General features: G+C 36.4%; 1 protein-coding gene across 1 annotated transcript in view; it reads left to right on the top strand.

Moving 5' to 3' along the window:
• The first annotated feature begins 14,093 nt into the window (after positions 1–14,093).
• The window catches only part of tmem8b (transmembrane protein 8B), a 128,649-nt gene continuing 126,193 nt past the window's right edge, over positions 14,094–16,549 (top strand). Inside the window, exon 1 of the mRNA XM_016235900.1 lies at positions 14,094–14,244. Coding sequence (XP_016091386.1) covers positions 14,160–14,244 — 85 coding nt within the window. The 5' untranslated portion in view covers positions 14,094–14,159. The remainder of the gene's footprint in view (positions 14,245–16,549) is intronic.

Genomic DNA, 16,549 nt, shown 5'->3' on the forward strand with positions numbered 1-16,549 from the left:
ACGTGGGAAATCTGTAAAAAGCATACAAGACGGCATTGCGATAGACAGTAACGGAGCTGCTGCTGCAGTAAATGGAAACAGACCATTATATATATATATATAAGTCAGAGAAATTACGCAATAATTTACCGTCAACACGCTGTACACGCATGTGCCATGAACACAATTCAGTGACCTTTAACATGTTTATTCAATTTGATTTAATTCTTTTAAAGTAATTTATACTGAGTAATTTGTTCATTTATATGTAACATGGTAGATTTTCAGAGACGTGCGTTTCATTAATTTTAAAAGGGATACGTCTTACATGTTATGTGTTTTAGGTTTGTATATACTCACAAAAGAAAATCTTTAGAGTATACTGGGAAATATTATTAGAATGTAATTAATATTATTATATGATAAAAATATTTACAGTATATTCAAGTTTCAATCCCTGCTGAAAACATCACGAGTTTCACAATTTGAGTTGAATTACTGAAACAAATGAACTTTTCCACGACATTCTAATTTATTGAGATGCACCTGTATATACATATAGCCTACACACAGAGAGAGTTTAGTTTCAGTATTGTAATTTCATGGAAGGGTTTTTTTTTTGCTCCCAATTCAAGTGTCTCATAAAGAATGTCAGGCCAGGAAGCTGTTAAGATGTGGCCGCTGCTTGTGCTTGTGCTCCAGTGTAAATCAGAAGAAGAAAATACTAAATTACATTATGTGTGTAAATGTGAACATAGAGAGGAATATATTTCCTAAACCTTGGTGTACTACATTATATATTGTATAGCACATATAAAAATGCTTATATTGCAAATTTACACAGCAAATTTTGTTGATAGCCGTATGATGAACTGTGACACAGGAAAGATACCAAAAGGTGAAAAGGATATGAGTGGTTGTCGCATTGCCCTTGAAATGACAGACATCCCTTCCTTCTGTCCCTCTCACTTCCCTTTTTCTCTGCTGACTCATCAAACGTGAAGAAGAGCCACATTCATAAAATATTTGCAAAGAGGCACTGTGAAAAAGAAGCATTTGCTCCACATTTGTTGTTGAGCACAAAACTGTCTCTACTTTCGCTGTAGGGCTAAAATAAGGCAAAGGTCTAGATTACTCCCTTATCTAAAAGAACTCTTAGGGGTTTGCAGATTGGTCCATCTCTAACTAAACTGTCAATCAACAGTCAGATCAGTAGTGGTGTGTTGAGAAAACTGAGAAGACGACACCAGTCCTGAGATATATCATGACATTATATTAGCATTAAAATAAGCAGGCTCTTGTAAACAAAGCAAGTTTAATCAACACCATACATATCTTCAAACACTAAAGTTAAACAACTGCTAAACCCCTGCTCATGGCAGTAATTATTTGGACTAATATGAAGCCTAGTTACCATAGCGATGGGTCCATAACAGGGCCGAATGCCCAGAGCTTGTTTTAGTCTTTGACTTTTCAAATAATGCCAGACATATGAAGGTGTTTTTCTCTATAGTATGTCTGAAAAAATGATTTAGAAAGGAAGTGTGGAAGGATAAATGAAGGAGGGATGGAAAATTCTTAATAGGAAAGTTGGGGGTGCAGATCTTCTGACCTAAAGTGCTTCTACTCCTCAAAGACCACTGCAAGCCATTCATCTAAGGCTCCCTGAGTTCAGTGGTCAAATGACATTACCTAATATTTTACAGAAACCCCTTCAATGGGTTGGGGTTTGCCAAATAAAGGCTACATTCACTGGCTCTGAGGCTCTTGCATTTATGAGAGGAAGAATCCAGTTATCTTATGTGTGCCAAACAGTTCGACACTGGCGTGTCTTTGTTGCTGAACTGTATTATACCAAATGTTTGGGTGGTTAAAGGGATAGTTCACTCAAAAATGAAAATTCTGTCATTAATTACTCACCCTCATGTCGTTTCAAACCCGTAAGACCTTCGTTCATCTTCGGAACACGAATTAAGATATTTTCGATGAAATGTGAGAGCTCTCAGACCCTGCATAGACAGCAACGCAACTGTAATGTTCCCAGGTCCAGAAACGTAGTAAGCACATCTGTAAAACAGTCCATGTGACATCAGTGGCTCAACTTCAGTTTTGCGAAGCTACAAGAATACTTTTTGAGCGCAAAGAAAACAAAAATAACAATTTATTTAACAATTCTTCTCCCCCGAGTTACGTCTTCCGCCATTTTAGAGAGTAACACGATGCATACACGCGCTTTTCCCTAAGCGTAAACAACGCTGATTATATCGATTACGCTCTTGGGTACTCTCCAAAATGGCAGAAGACATAACTCGGGGAAGAAGAATTGTTAAATAAATTATGTTATTTTTGTTTTCTTTGCGCTCAAAAAGTATTCTCGTAGCTTCGCAAAACTTGAGTTGAAAAAGTTGAGCCACTGATGTCACATGGACTGTTTTACAGATGTGCTTACTACGTTTCTGGACCTGGGAACATTACAGTTGTGTTGCTGTCAATGCAGGGTCTCACATTTGCTCTCACATTTCATCAAAAATATCTTAATTCGTGTTCCGAAGATGAACGAAGGTCTTACGGGTTTGGAAAATACATGAGGGTGAGTAATTAACGACAGAATTTTCATTTTGGGGTGAACTATCCCTTTAAGGATGAAGCAAAACATCAGAGACATTTCCTTTATAGAGAGGATTTCCAGTTCTGCTTTCTCCCAATGGATCTATTAATCTCTTATCAGTGAACACAAGTAGCTCAGTGCATATATAGTAAGATATACTAAGCTTCTCTGCAAACATAGATAAGATAAAACCAGATGTGCAGCACACATTAAATCTAAATACATAAAAAAATGAATGTGTATATATCTGTTTTATTAAGTGAGTAGGTCTGTATCACAGGGTACATCTAAAAAATTATGAACATATTTTTTTTACTCAAAAGCTAAGATTTCTCACAGTACAGAAGCAAGAACGGAAGTAAAAGTAAAGACAGTTTAAAATAAATACATAAAATGTGTTTATAGGAAATACCTTTGCAGTTATGCTATTTAAGAATCAGATAAAAAATAAATCCTCCTCACATTTAGGCTATTGAAGCTGCAATACATTATGTACAGTATTTTGCTTTTCCCAGAATGCTGATACTTACATTCCAAGAGCTGGTGAGACACAGACATGTGCCAAGTTTACACTGTCAGTGTGTGTGGGAAGACGGCAGCTCATCATGAAGAGAGCTTTACATCTAAACACTCGAATCTGACAGAAAACTGCAGTTCAAATCAGAACAATTCATGAAACACTCCCAAGACTGTCAGACAGACCATGAACCTTTTTTTATATATTTCGGAGTCTGGCATGAAAATGGTAAATTAAGTAATAATAATCTAACAGAAAATTATGATGAGCAATTTCGGTTTTCTTTCTCCATAGTTTTTTCCATACCACTTTCAACGTGAGTGACACAAGCAAGACCAGACGATCATTTGTAAACGGACAACATATGTTTTTCCCCCACAATGCTCATGATTTTTACAGTGAAGTTCTGGAGTGTATTAAATCCCATTCACTGCAGGAAGAGAAAAGGAGAGAATGGAAGAGAAAGCATTCCCGGAATGTAGAAGTTACATCCTTTCCCAAAATTCTGCTTTCTTAATCATCTCTCAAAGGAGATGTTGTAACAGATGCCTAGAAGTGTTTTCAAACTTCTTTTTTTTTTGTACAAGAGAACAGAAGTTTTTCCAGTAAATCCTATGCTGTTTTGCAACACATTTCTGACACTATCGTGTATGCATGTGAGTGTGTTGGCATACTCATGTTTGTTTACCATAGTCTTTCTAAAAAGTCACCTCACAAGTGGACACTGAACAACCACAGCTCGTGCCAAACTGGTGAGGAATGCCTCAGTGGGTTACAGACTTTACATCATAATTTTCCTTCACAAACAAGCAGAGCAGCTCTTTGCAGCCCAAGAGAGGCTCCCCATCTTCACGAGTCTTTGAGCATTCTTAGTCACTTAGTGTTTTTATTTTCCTGTCAGAGGAAGAAGCTATGGTCTTTCTCCTTTGATGTGAGAGGCCAGGCAGACTGAGAATCCTGGCCCGAGCTCCAGCAGTCTTAGAGAGCACAAAGGACTTAAAGCATTTATGTTTTGTGGGCTAGAGCAGAGCAGCTCTTTGCAGCCCAAGAGAGGCTCCCCATCTTCACGAGAGTCTTTGAGAATTCTTAGTCACTTAGTGTTTTTATTTTCCTGTCAGAGGAAGAAGCTATGGTCTTTCTCCTTTGATGTGAGAGGCCAGGCAGACTGAGAATCCTGGCCCGAGCTCCAGCAGTCTTAGAGAGCACAAAGGACTTAAAGCATTTATGTTTTGTGGGCTAGAGTGTGTTCAAATCTAGTGGAGACAAAGCTGCCCAAACATGAGCAAAGTACCTTTTTCCACCAACTACTGGGTGTATTAGCGTATTTGGTAGGGAAGTCTGGCTTGCTGCCCAAGGTACAACAGAGGCTGCCTTGTCGAATGCTGAATAAAATGTACAACAGTGCGCTGTACCCCTCTCCTTCTTGTCCAGTAAAACATTGCTGTGCTTGATGGAGAAAAAAAAATCATACAGACCCCCATATGGAACTTATTAGTGTGCTAAGAGAAGACTAAAGCCAAGAGAATTGTGAAACTAGGGCACCGATCCACAGAGAGATATTAAAAAACCTGGGGAAGTTAACACAGGGTGAAGTGAGGCTGTAATGTTGTTTGGACAAAGTGTACATGCACTGTAAAAATGATTTCATCATTGTGTTTTTACCACATGTATATTAGTAAGTTTAAATACATATACACAGTAGTTAGGCCTACTTTCTGAACAATACTGAAACAATGAGCTATCCGAAATCAATCTACTGTAAAATATGATGTAACTCAAAACATGAACTACAGGTACACTACAAAGGCTTTCTAATTAAATTTTTCTTGAAATGAACTATTGAGCTAATAACCATATGCTTTCATGCTTTCAGGAAGGATGCTGGTTTGCAGCTTGTTTTTCAATTTAGTGCCCAATCTCTGGAACAGCGTTGTTCGGGAGGCAGACGCACTCTGTCAGCTTAAAGCTAGATTAAAGACCCACCTTTTTAACCTGGCATACATATAACAAACAATCCTATTTCTCTAATTCAAATGTGTTTAAGGATTGCTAGGCTGCATTAATAAGGTCAAGCAGACCCGGGAACACTTCGCATAACACCCGATTAACTTGTTACGTCATTAGAAGAATGGCATCTACGCTAATATTAGTCTGCTTCATTCTTATTCTGAGGTCACCATAGCCACCACCTGGATCCAGTTCTTATCCTGACCAGATGGTGGATCATCAGCACCTAGAGATGACCACAAACAACCCTAAATGTCAGCAGAGACCATGACAACTAGATGAGCCCGAGAGACAGATCCCCTGCAAAGACCTCGTCAACTAGATAGTCATCGGCACAAATTTTCAGCAGAGACCACGAGAACCAGACAAGTCCTCTGCACAGACACTATGGCCAGCTTCAAAGGAACTGGATAGATGTTCTGAGTGATGCCAGTCCACAGTCTGACTTGTGTTGTAGCCTGGAATTAAGCCACGCCATGCTGGTTTCGTCTGGCCAGAGGAGAACTGGCCACCAGACTGAGCCTAGTTTCTCCCAAGGTTTTTTTCTCCATTTCTGTCAACGTTGGAGTTTGTTGGAGTCTGTCACCTTTTGTCTTGCTTAGTTGGGGACACTTAATATTTGGCAGTCTTATCAACTTGATTGTACAGACACTATTGGATGAAACTGAACTGAGCTGGATGATGAATCAACGATGAACTGACTTTAACCGAAAAATTGACTGTTTACTTTTGTCCTCGTTACAGCAGAATTTAATTTGCCTTTTTTTTCTTTTTACATGAATGAAACACTATTTTCCTGTTTAACACTGTAAAGCTGCTTTGACACGATCTGTATTGTATAAAGCACTATAAATAAAGGTGACTTGACTCAAAAGTTATGTTACCTATTCATGGGTATGTCCAAAACAGAGGTCAGTCATGATTTGTTTTGTATATTTTTTAAGTCCATAATCTCAGCATTATTTTACAGCTTTTCATGGCTTTACAGACAATTGTGATTAAGAACAACAGTATGCAACAATAAAATGTAGTCTTTTTTTATTTTTATAAATATTGTCATCATTTACTCACCCTCATGTCGTCCCAAACTTGTAGGACTGTCTTTTTTTCTGTGGAACAGAAAATAAGATATTATGTTGATAACTAAACCGTTTCAGTTCCCATTGACTTTATGAGCAAAATACAATGAAAATTAATGGGAACCAAAACTGTTTGGTTACCAACATTCTTCAAAATATCTAATCAGAATAAAAGAGCCACCCAACTTCACAGAAAATTAAGTTTCCACAATATTTAGTAATAGCTTATCAGTAGTGGCTGTCAGTTTATGTACATATGGCAGAAATGTACGGAAAAATCATTTAAAGACGTAATCAAACAGACGATGAACACTATTAACAGCAATTATTATATGATGCAATCAAACTTATAGCAAAATGTGGTAGTTCTGTATGTTGTTTCAGGGTTGGCATCATCTGAGGTCCTCTGAGGGGTTGCATCACCTCTTCTCAGGTGTTCTGGATCCAGACTGAAGCTTGTGTAAATCCTAGTTACGTGGCAAAAACAGAGAAACAAATAGAGACATAATTAGCATAGCTGCTGTTCCAACCAAGCAAAATTGATTTGTTTAACCCAAACTAAAGAATAATAATTCGGTAATCGCTTATTACAGCTATAGTCTGTTCTCGCATCCAATCCCAGAGACATCTTGCTCTAAAATTGCCCATAGATTCATTAGATTGTCTAATATTAGACTGTAAGTGGAATAATGTACAGTCAGCTCTTTTGCGATAATGATCAGTTGACTGTACATTATCATATATCATACATTAGGTAATTACGTAAATGAACATGCAATATTGATTCAAATTGAAATTATTTGATTATATGAGACGAGAAATCACTAAGTGAATTTTTGCACTTTTGCGAAAATGTTACTAGTTCATAATGGATACATATATCTTTTCATTTCATTGAAGAAATGCTTTCATGGGAATGATGAAGAACAAATGCTGCTTTTGACTTTGTCGTAAAGTGGCTTTCTGCCCTGTAACACTCTTCAGCTATTCAAATTCTGCCTGTATTGTGGTTAGACTTAGAGTGAAATTAAACAATACTAGGTTGTTTAATTTAGTGCATTGACAATACTAGGACTCCTCTAACACCATAAGTGGCCTCAGTGCAGTCAAAGCAGAAATCTTCATCAAAACCCCCACTTATGTAGAGTTACTGCACTGTTTTCAGAAGGATTATACTGGGGTTGGTAAAAACAGCACTAATTCATAGTGTGAGAAGATAAGAGTCTAAGAGGGATTTATGATACTCTTTTTCTTCATGTTTTCTCTATGTTTATGACACTCCTTTTCTCCATGTTTTGTGAATAATTTTGTCTTGAAGTATCACAGAGTATGATGAATCTGGTCATTTCAGGGTTGAATTGAAAAAGTTATACATGATATTTAGGAGTTTTTCTAAAACAGCGTGGACTGAATCATTTTATTTTACTTTTTTTATTTTATTTTATTGTATTGTCACTTTTGGGAAACAAGGATGTTTCCCAAATCACATGCACACGAGTTCCTGAAAGCTACTGACCGCTGATGAAGTGGAACCATCTTTTTTGTCTAATCAGCTCTTTTCCCACTCATTCCCTTATTCTTGAAAGAAAAATCTGCATTTTTGTAGTGACTCAGTTAAACTGAGTTGGAATGTACAATTTTCTTCAGGATACATCTGTTATGGTCTCCTGACACAACTTGGGTTTATTTTACTGCCCCTTTGACAAAACCACATAAGAACAGCATGACCTTACAACACAGGATATCGCCCCTAAAACCTCCCACTTCAAACATATGCCTGTACAGTTAGAGTAGATGCTGCATTAACATACCAGACAGTGTTAAACGTTGTTTTGACTGCACTGAGAATAGTGCATTGGTACTAGTTTCTCAATTAGCAGATTTTTACTGGTATTCCTCTTTGAGTATGGACTTGAAATGGACCTATATACATAGGTGGGGACAGAAGTCTAAAACATCATCTTGAACATGCTGAACGTGTATAAATACAGTACCTATCTTGTGTGTAGTTTCCACTTCAGAGTAAAATAAATAAAAAGATAATTGTGACATTCATAAGGAGTACGTTTTAAAAATCTCTTATGTTCACCAAGGCTGCATTTATATGTTAAAAAACAGTAAATACAGTAATATTGTGATTTTTGTATTTATTTACAATAACTGTTTTCAATATAATCTATTATAAAATTATAAAATGCTATTTATTCCTGTGATGGTAAAGCTGAATTTTCAGCAGCCATTATTCCAGTCTTCAGTGTAACATGATCCTTCAGAAATCATTGTAATATGCTGATTTGCTTTATTACTTTTTGTCTTATTATTATTATAAATGTTGAAAACAGTGGCACTGCTTTATATTTTTGTGTAAACAGTGATACATTTTTCAGGATTCTTTGATGAATAGAAATTTCTAAATAACAACATTTAAAAAATAGAAATCTAATAATGTAACATCATAAATATCTTTATTGTCACTTCTGACCAATTACATCTGTTACAGTTATATCTGTTACAGTTTACATTCATTGGTTTATCTAGTCTGAGCAGTAGAGGACAAGACTAGAAATACCACAAGTGCTGAATAAGCATGCGGATAATGTGGGTGGTCTTCCACAAACCCACTTAAACAACACACACACACACACACACACACACACACACACACACTTAAGAGTTTCCCCACTGACCTCCATTCCACAGGCTGAATTCATGCAGGTCTGACAGCAGTAACTGTGAGCACGTGAGCTTCAAGCAGCTGGAGGGGGGCCAGCTGGCCAAAGTAAAACAGCATGATGGGTCCTCGGGCCAACAGAGAGGCATCTGGGAACTATTAAAACTGGTCAAAAACAGTGATGGTGTTTGACACACAGAAAAATGATTCATTATAAAATGCATTATCAACAAATACATTATTTCACTATCAAAACACTCCAAAGGCAACACAGAAAGAAATATTATTTAGGTGGCAAAATAAACAGTTTAGAAAATGCAATTCAGTAGCTCTTCCGATACGATTTACAGGTGCATCTCAATAAATTAGAATGTCGTGGAAAAGTTCATTTATTTCAGTAATTCAACTCAAATTGTGAAACTTGTGTATTAAATAAATTCAATGCACACAGACTGAAGTAGTTAAAGTCTTTGGTTCTTTTAATTGTGATGATTTTGGCTCACATTTAACAAAAACCCACCAATTCACTATCTCAACAAATTGGAATATGGTGACATGCCAATCAGCTAATCAACTCAAAACACCTGCAAAGGTTTCCTGAGCCTTCAAAATGTTCTCTCAGTTTGGTTCACTAGGCTACACAATCATGGGGAAGACAGAAGTCCGCAGAAGTTTCCACAGTCTGTGATTCTCCGCAGTCCGCAGAAGTTTCCACAGTCTGTGATGATTTGGGGTGCAATGTCATCTGCTGGTGTTGGTCCATTGTGTTTTTTGAAAACCAACGTCACTGCACCCATTTACCAAGACATTTTGGAGCACTTCATTTCAGTTCTCTCAGCTGCTCACGTCTGGAACTGTTTTTGTTCATTATATCTTCCTTATATTTATTTGATTAGGCTATTTAGTCAGCAATTGTTTATCTTCAGGGTTTAAAATATGAGTCAGTCCTGATACAAAGTTTTTGAACAATGTGTTAGTTTACAGTTTTTTTTTTTACCAATTGCTGACATCCCTTTGTCCTATCTGTGGTCACATTTTCAAAACTCTACACAAAATTAGCACAACATCGGTCTGTTGTGACCATATCATTAACACAATTCATGTTGTTTTCACACAATATTCAGTCAATTAACACGTTTCTAAAATGCTTACATTTTCTTTTCACACAAGCTCATACCAACATCATGGATCTTTTTTTAAATCTTTTTACAAATGCTTAAACACAGCATGACAGAAATAAAGACCTAATGTTCCAAAATGTAAATATAGTGTAAAGCCTCTATACTTCTGCAACAACAGCAGCTCAAAAGTATTGAAAAAAAATCTCTATATATAAAATATTGTAACAGCTAATAAGCATTTTTAAGTAACAGATCACTGAAACATTTAGAAATAGCTGATTCCAGTCTCAGTTATAGTCAGGTGTTGATGCTCTTTCCATTACATCAACATAGAGAAAAAAAACCCCTCTTTGAATTGATTTTGTGGATGCAGAACAACACAAAGAATCAGAGAGAGAAAAAATAATGCCTAGGAGAGGGAGAAGAACAGTTGTAGGAAGGAGAGGAGTAGTTGGATCAAAAAAGGGAGAAGAAGAGGTAGGGGAGAGGAGTAAACTGGATTATGCATTTTTTATGTTTGTTTGTTTTCCCCCTTACACAGGTGGAACCTATAAAAGCTTATTTCTGCCATGGAATATAAAGGGTAAAGGGTAATTGTACCTTTTTTTAATCTCACAATTCTGCCTTTTTTTCTTGCAATTGAGGATTTATCTCACAATTCTGATAAAGTCTGAATTGCAAGATGGAAACTCTATTGTACATTCTATACAGTAGTGATTCATTCCGTTTTAGACAGTATGTTGCCAAGCATGCACACATTCAACACTTAAAAATGTAAAACGGGTTTCAGTTAAAGGTAACTAGATTACAAAAACAATGGATTGTTATATTGTCTATGTGCAGGTAGAACTGAAACATGACAAGTAATTGAGTTTTTGTAAAGCCATCAACTGTTTGTATTTTGACAGTCACTGTGCTATGATTGACTACATGTGCCTATTGGATAGAAAAGTAGTGCTAATGTTTTGACCGAATTATTTGGAATGGGGTTTGTTGTGTTTTGATAGAGTTAGCATGTAGAAAAAGGTATTCGGCATTTTGAAATGTAGAGTTTGTATTTATTTAACAAAATGTGATTTTGGACAGAAAATGTACTTTTTGGCTAATTGTGTGATTGTGTGTTGCTGTGTTAAGAGTTTAGAAAAAAAGTACTTTAAGTATAGGTAAACGCTTTTGAATTTTTTTTTTTTAATCCTTTACTATTTTGGAACATGATGAATACCCCGTGGTAATTATAATACACTACCAAAAAATAAAAATAAATAAATAAAAATAATTAGCGAATGCAAGAATGGGAAAAAATGCACGCAAAAATCCACGAAGTTTAAAAAATGTTTATTCATTTCAGCCCATTACTACATAGAATGGAGTACAATCGTGTGCCTGGCAGCGATGGAGTAGGAGCGGTAGGACCTCTAGCGGTAGAAACGAGAAGGGCAGGCTGGGACTGAAAGACGGGTCTTCATTTGAGCTTCAGTTCACCTGACTAGCACCGTTTGAGGTGTTTGTGGCTATAATATACAGCCATCGGCATGCATGGTCAGGGTTATCATTTAAATAATTTATATAGTAATAATTCAGATTTTCTGCGGAAACAATTGTATCAAGAACACGTTCAACATATGCATTTTCTAAGTGGTCTTACCAAAGAATTCAGCCTAGCTCAACTTCAGTTAACGTTCGCTCTTTCCTCCTACCCAAGATCACATTTTCAGCCTCGGGTTTTAGATATTGTTGTAAACTTTGTTGTGAACACCTGAAAAACTGTCATACAGTTGGAGTTTTACAAAGCGTTTGCCTGACGAAATGTAGTTTGGTGGCGTATTCACCTTGTAAACGCAGTTTATTTTTTATTATGCAATAGAAGAACAACAAATACAATTACAAAGACAAGTAAAAACAAAAGACAATAAGGGTTACAAACAATACTCCAAAGCATACTATGTTAGCTTATAAGATTTACACCATGAAAGAGTCTTACATGCAATAGAATTATTAGAGTTTCTTAAAGAGTTTACATATACATCAAAATCTTTCCTGAAAATAAAAATTATGAATGTAAAATTTAGCAAGGTATAGCAATAGATTAATAATAAATTTACACTGAGAAAGATCTAAATTCAAAGAGTAACCAAAAAAAACAAAATTTTGGGGGTTATACAAAAGTTTGGATATAAATATTTTTTAACAAAATTGGAAAAGTCAACCCAGAACACTTTAGAATAAGCACAGTCCCAAAATAAATGATTGATTGTTTCTTCAGACTGAAGGCAAAAGGAGCAATTGGGGGAAATACTATTGTTAAATTGAGCAAGTTTGTAATTTACCGGATAACAATTATGGATAATTTTGATAGAGACTTCAACGACTTTATTAGATAAGAAGAATTTTTGTCGAAGAAGCCAAAACTCTTCCCATTCTATATCATTAAATATGTTATTCCAAAAAACTCACTCAAGCAGGTAAAGAAATCTGAGATCTATTAATAATTGAACGGATGTCTTTGTTTGACATGGCATTGAGAAGACTTTGATCAACAAATAAGTTAGTGTTATCAAAAAGAGAGTCGAACGAACCTTTAGGGCCAGATTTTACTAAAGGTATAATACAATTGGGAATTGCACCAAACACAATGGCATATTCTCTTGGGGGGGGGGACAGGAAAAGAAAATTCTTGCATAAATTGTTCATAAGTAAAAAGGACACCATGATCATCTAAAAGTTGACTGACTAAAAGTATATTTTTATCAAAACAATTGTGAAAAAAATGATTTATTTTTATATCTAATATTTTTATTATTCCAAATAAAGTAGCTATGTGGTGAAAAATGCTAATTATGTATAAGTGACCGACTTATTAAAGCCTGTTTATGAAAACAAGATAAATTTAAAGGTATTTTAGAGATGTCAAAGTTGGAGCAGAATTAAATATATGATTTGGAATAAAATTCCAACAGGATGTGGGGTTGTTTAAATTTTTTTTATCCATCTTGTAAACGCAGTTTTATTCAGGGCTGACTCACGCAATTGGCACTTTTCTCACGCCACACGTCCATTTTCTCACGCAGTAGCAGTTCTTACGCTTAAGTTGAAAATGTAATTATCGGTGATTTGCATTGGTCACAATGGCATTTAAAACTATTCAACATAAACTCACCCTTCTGAAAAAAATTAGATGGCCAGGCTGGTTTTTGTACCATGTTTGTTGGTCAACCAACTAGAAACACCCAAACACCAGCGAACAATTTTTGGTTGTTTCCTAAAGTTTTTTTTTTTTTTTTTATTGCACCGTCTCATAGAATAAATCAGGAACATATATAGTACACTGTAAAAATGTCTATAAGTAAACCAGAGTTTTTACTGCTTCAGAGGGCATTATATTCGTGGATGAAAGTTCTAGTGTCAGTCAGCAGCCAATAGATGGCAGTATTGGCCTTCATCTTCAGCACGAAATCTATTGAATATTATCTCAAAGCAAACCATATTTAATTACTACAAAAATCGTATTTCCTTTTTGTTTACCTACGAAGTAGTAAAAAAAAATAAAAAACGCTATAGTTACAATTCAAGTGGATAAAAGAGAAATCATTACGTTCAGCGCAGTCCTCCTCATCAATGAATATTATCTCAAAGCAAACCATATTTAATTACTACAAAAATCGTATTTCCTTTTTGTTTACCTACGAAGTAGTAAAAAAAAAATAAAAAACGCTATAGTTACAATTCAAGTGGATAAAAGAGAAATCATTACGTTCAGCGCAGTCCTCCTCATCAAGTAGCTGTTGTTTTAAATTCCAATTATAAAAAAAAAAACCGTTGTTTTAAATTCCAATAAAACAAACAAACAACGTTTCTTAGACATTAAAGGCATGGAACACCATCGCTGTAACTTGGTTCTTGAGGAAGTAAACTTGAAATGCTGTTCATTTGTCTCCTACCAGGACAGAGCGAGACGCCAGTCTCTTTGACTGACGTTCTCGCCCGCCAATCAATTGAATGGATGTGTGGCGAACCTCCAATCACAGCAGAGAAGGGGCGGGGCTTTCTCGGAATAGTCTCTTCGCTATTACGTCATGCGCGAACAGCTGGTCCGTTGCAAGAGCTGAAAATGTGGACAAGCGTGGCGATATAAAAATCGCGTCCGTGCCGTCGGGGCGCAAACAGTCAGTTTATCACGATGTGGTGGCTGGAAGGGCTTAGGTCGGGGATGGGCCGTCTGGAGATCCTGTTGCTTGTTTACACCTTGCTCTGCTCTCTCGGAGGTGAGTCGTTCAGTGAGGGTTGAAGTGCGATCTCTATCTTGATGCAGTGGAGCTGTCCTTTGTGCTGGTGCTGAACTACTTCACTCAATGGCTTGGCCGTAGCCTATATCACATTCAGTGCTAGTGCACTTTGGCCACCCAGCAGGTGGAATGCGTTTCTTCTCTGCGCTGATGTCTTATTTGTGTTTTAATGTTGTCCTAGGCACATCCCCGAGAATAAAGCACGGACTACACTGTGCTGCATTCTTGAGGAGCTTCGCGCGAGAAGTGGATGCTTCTTTATGTCTAGCAAGACTTCTATCATAATCTCGGGCTAAACTGAGAGCAAAGTAATTATGTATCACGTTCCGTATCGGAACACACTTTATTGCCTTATATCCCTAATGCACGCTGGCCTATATTGTTTTAACTCAGTTTTATTCTATTGTAGCCAATAATAGTTTTAGCGTGATTCCCATAGAATCAGAATCAGTTGCCTTTGGGAAATATGTAGGGCAATTATTGCTTTTTAATGTTAGCGTGTAAGTCTCGAGCCTTACCTCTAGTCCTCAAAAGCTTGATTGCGCAAGAAGAGCGCCGAGTTGTTTCTTGTTTATGTCGAGATGCATTTGTGTAGATCGCATCGATAAGGAAGTTAATCTGGCTGCGCTGCGGTGCCTGAAAGCGCATCTGAGGGATGCTGTGCTGCTTTAGTGTCAGCTGTGGCTACTTGAGCTCCGACACTGACTTCACATCTCTTGCTGTTCTTAAGTACGACAGGAATAACAGGCACTGTATTCTTCGCTGTCTTTTGAACTTTTTTTTTTTACTCTATTCCAGTATAGGGGGATGATTGTATGATAACGAACAGTAGCACACATCACAAACCTATATAGTAGAGTATTATTATATATTTGCTGGTCCTTTTTGGAAACGTTACAAGGTTTAGTGTGCAGTTATTTGTTTGAAAAAAGATATGGGTGAACTTAACTTGTATTTAGATTTTTTTACAGTGTAAAATGTGTTATTATTATTAGTAGTATTATTATCATTATACATTTTTTTAGCTTTTGTCATATATATATATATATATATATATATATATATATATATATATATATATATATATATATATATATATATGCAGCAATTCTTGAAAATCTATTTTTTTCCCCACTCTTTATTTTTTACAAAACTGCAGAACATGTGCAACGAGAAATGTTGTCTATTGTGGAAAATGTTTTCCATTTCCTCCAGTGAATATCTTTTTCTTTTTAATTTGTTTACTTTACTTACTGCAGATGAGATTCATAATGCATGAGCAATTCATAAACATCACCTGATTAACAGGGCACCAAGCACGTTGCAAGGAGACACGCCAGTCACTGGACTTGGCTGCTCGCTCGCATTGATCACAGTATTGACAAGCGGCAGGAACAGAGTGATGCTCTGAGGCTAGCACAAAGGAGCAAGACCAATGAACCATCCAGTCTCATGGGAGAACGAGTCAGAGCAGACCAAAGAAAACAGTTCAATGTGACAGACACAGACAAAGAGCTGGGCTGAGACTCAGTGAGTGAGAGAAGAGTCCCTTAGCCTACTGTTTCTGTCTCTGTCTCTGTTGTTCTCTCTGGAATCTGACTGTCGCTCTCACACACTCTTAATGTTTTGACCGGGTTCGATCTGATCCTCTGTCCTTTTTTTTTTAAACTGTTGTGTCAATACACGTATTTCTGGTCAAAATAATTAGAATATCAGTATCCATCCATCCATCCATCCATACATACATACATTGACAGTGTGTGTTTGTGTGTAACAAAGCTTTGTAGTATTTTGAGTGGGAGATTGACTTCTATGTTAAAATGAAGCATGCTTGTGAGATCCCATTATGCTGAGATGTGACCCGTGAAGGGAAGCTTTTCACTGAGTTTTAGTACATTACTTAACACTCACATTTACTGTGTAAGTAGGTGGCATGCTATTATTGAGTCGAACTCAGTTTAACGTATGAGGATGGCAGCTGCTTTTAAGGCAACACTGGCTCATCTGTACCAGCAGCTGTAGTTTAGATGTTGAATGACCAATTAAGATTTATTCCTGCTGTGAAGCCAATAGCTTAGTTGTGATGTCAGTTCATTGGCCAAAGCAGCTAATTTGGGCTGGGAATTTCCTGTCGGAAATGTTTACATTTACATTTATGTGTTTAGCAGATGCTTTTATCCAAAGTGACTTACAAAAGAGGAAAAAAGCAATTAGTATATATATATATATATATATATATATATATATATATATATATATATATATATTGTATATATATGTATAA

The sequence above is a fragment of the Sinocyclocheilus grahami genome, unplaced genomic scaffold (genome assembly GCF_001515645.1).
Source record: "Sinocyclocheilus grahami isolate Dianchi unplaced genomic scaffold, SAMN03320097.WGS_v1.1 scaffold475.1, whole genome shotgun sequence".
Lineage (NCBI taxonomy): Eukaryota > Metazoa > Chordata > Actinopteri > Cypriniformes > Cyprinidae > Sinocyclocheilus > Sinocyclocheilus grahami.